A 5,629-nucleotide genomic window follows, 5' to 3' on the forward strand; every position below is an offset into this window, starting at 1 on the left:
AGGCAGCAGGAGAGGGAGAAGGAGACTCCCCACTGAGCCAGGACCCCCACCGTCCCCCACTGCAGGGCTCAATCCCAGGACCCTAGGATCATGACTTGAGCCAAAGGCAGACGCTTAACCGACTGAGCCACCCAGGTGCCCCTGATATTTGGCATTTCTAATAAAAGAGTAGCATCAGGGTTTGAATCTGGAGACTTTATTTTATGAATGATTATGGCTCTATTCTTTCTCTGTACCAGGAGAAGGATGCAAGACTCGCTCTGGGGAAACCATAGCTCTCTTACGGAGTTTATTCTTTTAGGATTCTCTCGTAACAAAGAGATAAATGGTATTCTGTTCAGCGTCTTCCTCTGTCTCTACCTCATCACCCTTCTGGGCAATGGGCTCATTATCAGTTTGATACGCATGGACTCCCGCCTCCACACACCCATGTACTTTTTCCTCAGTGTCCTATCCGTTATGGATATGGGCTATGTCACCACCACAGTGCCCCAGATGCTGGTGCACCTGGTTTGCAAGAAGAAGACCATCTCCTACGCTGGGTGTGTGGCTCAGATGTACATCTTCTTGATGCTCGGAATCACTGAGTCTTGGCTTTTTGCAATCATGGCTTATGACAGGTATGTGGCCATTTGCCATCCCTTGAGGTATAAAGTCATCATGAGCCCTTTGCTTTGTGGGTCAATGGTGACCTTCTGTGGATTCTGGGGTATCAGCTGTGCCCTGATATACACTGTCTCTGCTATGACTCTTCCCTACTGTGGTCCCAATGAGATCAACCACTTCTTCTGTGAAGTACCTGCAGTCTTAAAGTTGGCCTGTGCAGACACATCTCTCAATGATCAGGTGGACTTCATCCTGGGCTTTATCCTTCTGTTGGTCCCACTCTCCCTCATCATCATTGTCTATATCAATATTTTTGCTGCCATCTTGAGGATTCGCTCAGCCCAAGGGCGGTTCAAGGCCTTTTCCACCTGTGCCTCCCACATCACTGTGGTCACTATGTTCTCCATACCATGTATGGTTATGTACATGCGACCTGGCTCTGAGTCTTCCCCCGAAGAGGACAAGAAGTTGTCTCTGTTCTACAATGTTATCTCTGCCTTTCTCAACCCCATCATCTATAGTCTTAGGAACAAAGATGTGAAGAGGGCTTTCCTTAAAGTGACAGGCTGGGGCAAAGCAGCAGAATGAAGTCACAGAAGCATGGGCACCATGGACAGCCTACATGACTTCTCCATCCAAATCCTTTCCAACGTCCAGTGGGCACATATGATATATTAATGGATTAGACTCAGTAAGATCATATATGAGAACACCCGGAAGGTTATGGCAGTAGGTTTCCCTCAAGCATCAAGACACCAGATGGGGACTCCATGAAGGCACACTTATATTTGATTCATTTCTGTACCACCAGTTTACAAGACCTGCCATAGAACTGGCATCAATGTTCATGTTTTCTATCACTGAATGAACATGAACGTGAGTGCTTGAGCTCTGGGTTCATGAACTAAGTTCAAATTAATGGGCGTAAGATGACTTCCAGCCTCCTAGGTCAGTGACACCATTGTAGCTCGGCCAGGGATTTGACAGGTTCTGAAGACAGAATAATTAAAGAAAATCAATGGTGATCATATGAAATAAGGTTCAGGAAAATAATACAGGTCATTTTTCTTTCAAAATTATTAGAAGAGTATGAATTTAGGGCACATAAGCCCTCATGCCACTAAAGTAAGGAGCTCTGTCTCAGTGAGGTGACATTCGAAGGGGGAAGTAGGATCTCCTAGCAATTGGGAAAATCTCCCACCCAGACACTTTCATAAAGCATTCTCAACTTTAGAAGTACATTGACATAGTGAACTGTAGATATTAAAGTATACAGTTTAATGAGTTTTAAAATATGTATATGCTTGTGAAAACATCACCATAATCAAGATCATTCTCATCACCATCCCCCACAGTTTCCTTGTATTAGTTACCTATCACTGTGTAACAAATTTCCTCCAATTTTTGTGGCTTAAACCATTCATTTTTTTGTAGTTTCTGTGAGTTAAGAATTTGAGTGTGGTTGAGCTGGATCCTCTGGATTAAGGGGGTATCACAAGGCTGCAATCAAGGCACCAGCTGCAGAAATCCTAACACTTGACTGGGGAAAGATCTTCTTCCAAGTTCACTTGATTGTCACCGGGATTTAGTTCCTGGCTCTTGGACTGGGAGTCTCATTTTCTTCCCGATAGTTGTACAGAACATTCATCAGTTTCTTCCATGTGGGCCTTTCCTTGAAGCAGCTCACCACCGGGCCATTGGCTTCCTCAGAGAGGTTGTGAGCAAGAGGGAGCAAGGATCTTTTGTCACCTAAATTTGAAAGTGACTTTCCATCACTTTTGGGCTATTCATGAGAAGCACACTGCTAGGTTCAGCCCAAACTCAAGGGCATGACTACCTGAGCGCGAGGGTTATTGATTCAAGCCCAGCTTCTCTCTGGAGATTTAGACTCCCGCTAATCAAGGAGTGGTCTGGGGATTAGCGTCACCAGCGTCATTCAGGAGTTAAGAAATGCAGAAACCATTCCTCCTCCGCATGGTTTGGCAAGAGTGGCCAGGAGGCAATCTCAGCTTCTAATTCATCCGAACCATAGATCTCCTCCTTAATGAACAAATTCCTCCTTCGAGCACGAATTCAAAGTTGTAGGGACGGGAAGCAAAAATTTCTCTGGAGAGCTATTTCGTATATTGGTGAGAGGGACAAGTCCCGTTGCCTCTCCTGGCTCCTGGATCTGTGCCTTCTCTTTCGGAGGAAGATGGGACCATGCAGTGACTGCTGGTGTCAGGGGTAAACTGCATTCTCTAGGACGGCGCCACAGCCTTACAAAATGTCGTCTCCCAGGTGGCTTGATAATCGAACCTTAGATCAGTAACTCCACAGTCCTGTCAAGCCCAGGAGTTTCTGAGAGTTTGGGCACAATGAGAGACCACTGAATCTGTGAGTGAGTTGACTGCCGCACTTTTTTTGAAGTAAAGTGTGTCTCCTAGTTGGAGATGCTGCTGCATGGGTTACTGTGGCAATGGGCACCACACTCTGAGGCCATTAACGGTGAGTTGTCAGAGATGCTTCAGGCAGGAAACCTGAATGTGTGTCTCTCCCCAGAAGGACCGACTGCAGCCCCTTCCTGATGGAACGTGTCTAATGTAATTTATGTGTTACCAGGTAACTGGCAGCTCCCGCAGGGAGTGGTACCACATCAAAGGCTCGGCGTCTTCTCTGCGGCTGCGGTCTGGCACATAGCAGTGGCGATGGCCTTGGTGAGGCTGACCCCATGTGGCTGAGTCCACACAGAGTCTCTGTCGTGCTTCCATGGCTGCTGTGTAGGGCGAGCACTCGTGTGGTTAGGGACAGAGGCTGACCACTCTACGGGAGGGTCACCTGGTCCACCTGATTTTAGAGCGACGCCCCCCACAGTGGACGCTCACTGTGCGTATTTATGTAGCAAACGATTATCTTCATATTCTGGGTCTGGGAGAGGCAATCCACGTGGCCTCCTCTAGACCCCACATCATTAATCCTCCAGTCTTTTTCTTCCCAAGTTTCTGGCCACCCTTCCATCCCATTAGCAACTGCCCATGAAATACTATATAGCCACACTCGAGGGCATCTCTCTTTCCCTATAGAGCAGACAGCCAGCTACACCGTCTAAGATTCTACCCATGGAAACAATTTTCCTTTACCATACTCAGTGCTACCTTAAACTAGGCCTTTCCCTCCTCCGTTAACCAGATATAGGGCATTCCTCATGCGGGTTGAGGGAGACGCAGCAAAGTAGGAACAAGAACCGTGGGAGACTTGGTGAATACTGACGAAGCCCACCATCTGGACATCAGATTGCATAGAGAGTTGCCATTCTAGAATAGAATTCTTCTGTGTGGGTCCAACTTGATGGTTTCATGGGTCTGATAACATAGTTTATGATGGGCCATTTTGTTTGTCTAGTCGTGTCGTGACCCATAGTTAGGCTTCAGTTTCTACCAGGATATAGGAGCTATTAAAAATTTTTTTTATTTTGAAATAATTTACAATTCACAAGAAGTTGCAAAAAATAGTAAATTGAGCTCTTGGGTACCCTTTATCCAGCGGTCCCACAATGATGACATCTATGACTCTAGTACATTATCATGTCCAGTTAACTAGCACAATGCTAATAAGTAAACTATGGACGTTATCAGAATTTCACCATTTATTACCTGTACTCATTTTGGGGGATATATGGTCTTATGAAATTTTATTAAATTCATAGGTTCATGTAACCACAATAAGGATACAAAACTGTTCCACTGCCACAGAGAAATCTGGCACTGATGGTCACTGATCTGTCACTTTAATTTTGAAAACGTTACACAATTGAAATTATGCAGTATATAACTTTTTAAAGCTAATTTTTTAAAAAGATTTTAATTATTTATTCTACAGAGATAGAGATAGGCAGCGAGAGAGGGAACACAAGCAGGGGGAGTGGGAGAGGAAGAAGCAGGCTCCCAGCGGAGGAGCCTGATGTGGGGCTTGATCCCTTAACGCCGGGATCACACCCTGAGCTGAAGGCAGACGCTTAACCGCTGTGCCACCCAGGCGCCCCTAAAGCTAATTATTTTTAAAACCCAGCCTGATGCCTTTGAGATCCATCTAGACTGTTGCATGTATCAATAGTTTGTTCCTTTATATTGCTGAGTAGTAGTCCCTCATATGGCGGTATCAAAGCTTATCCATTCACCTGTTGAGGCAGATTTGCATTGTTTCTAGTTCTGGGCTATTATGATTAAATTTGCTATGAATATTTGTGTAAAGTTAAAAATAATAAGTTATTATTCCCTAGAATAAATTCCCAGGAATGTGATTGCTGGGGTCATACGATATGTGTATGCTTATAACAATATTTTAACCCAAACCACAATGGCATACCACTTCATACCTACCATAATTTAAAAAACTACAGTAACAATATTGAGGATGTGGAAAAATTGGAACTCTTTCACTTTGCTGATAAGAATGCAAAATGGTACTGCTGTTTTGGAAAATAGTATGACAGTTCTTTAAAATGTTAAACATGGAGTTTAGTTCCACTCCCAGATATATATCTAAGAGAAATGAAAACATACATGTTTAACAGAAACTAGTACATGAATATTCTTAGCAGCATTATTCGTTGTAGCCAGAAAGCGGAATCAACTCAAATGCCCATCGACTGAATAGGTAAATAAAGTATGGTCTGTGCACACGATGAGATACGACTGTGCAATGAAAAGGGATGAACGGTTGGTACGCGCTAACTGGATGACCCTGGAAATCAGTGAGAAAAGCCAGTCAGAACAGTCTGCGTATTATACAGGTCCGTTTATATGAAATGTCTAGAACAAGCAAATCTATAGACAGAAAGTAAATTCGTAGTAGTTGGATAGACCTGGGGATAAGAGTGGGAGATAAGGAGTCATTGCTAATGGGTATGGAGTTTCTTTGGGGGGTGATGAAAATGTTGCTAAATTGGATTGTGATGATAGTTACACAATCCTGTGAACATAATAAAAACCATTGAATTTGCACAGTTCAAGTGCATGAGTTTTTTGGTATGTAAATTATATTT

The 5,629-nt window shown here is 44.0% G+C and overlaps 1 protein-coding gene across 1 annotated transcript; it reads left to right on the forward strand.

Annotated features, from left to right (window-relative positions):
* The first annotated feature begins 201 nt into the window (after positions 1-201).
* LOC103670914 (olfactory receptor 2A12-like) lies at positions 202-1,238 on the forward strand. The gene has a single exon (XM_008699430.2). It carries the CDS (start codon positions 208-210, stop codon positions 1,192-1,194), a length of 987 nt encoding a protein of 328 aa, XP_008697652.1. The 5' UTR covers positions 202-207; the 3' UTR covers positions 1,195-1,238.
* The last annotated feature ends 4,391 nt before the right edge of the window (positions 1,239-5,629 follow it).

The sequence above is a fragment of the Ursus maritimus genome, unplaced genomic scaffold (genome assembly GCF_017311325.1).
Source record: "Ursus maritimus isolate PB19 unplaced genomic scaffold, ASM1731132v1 scaffold_12, whole genome shotgun sequence".
NCBI classification, from domain to species: domain Eukaryota; kingdom Metazoa; phylum Chordata; class Mammalia; order Carnivora; family Ursidae; genus Ursus; species Ursus maritimus.

Coding starts and splice junctions, on each gene's coding strand:
- LOC103670914 (XM_008699430.2), top strand. CDS start 208: ATGATTATGGCTCTATTCTTTCTCTGTACCAGGAGAAGGATGCAAGAC.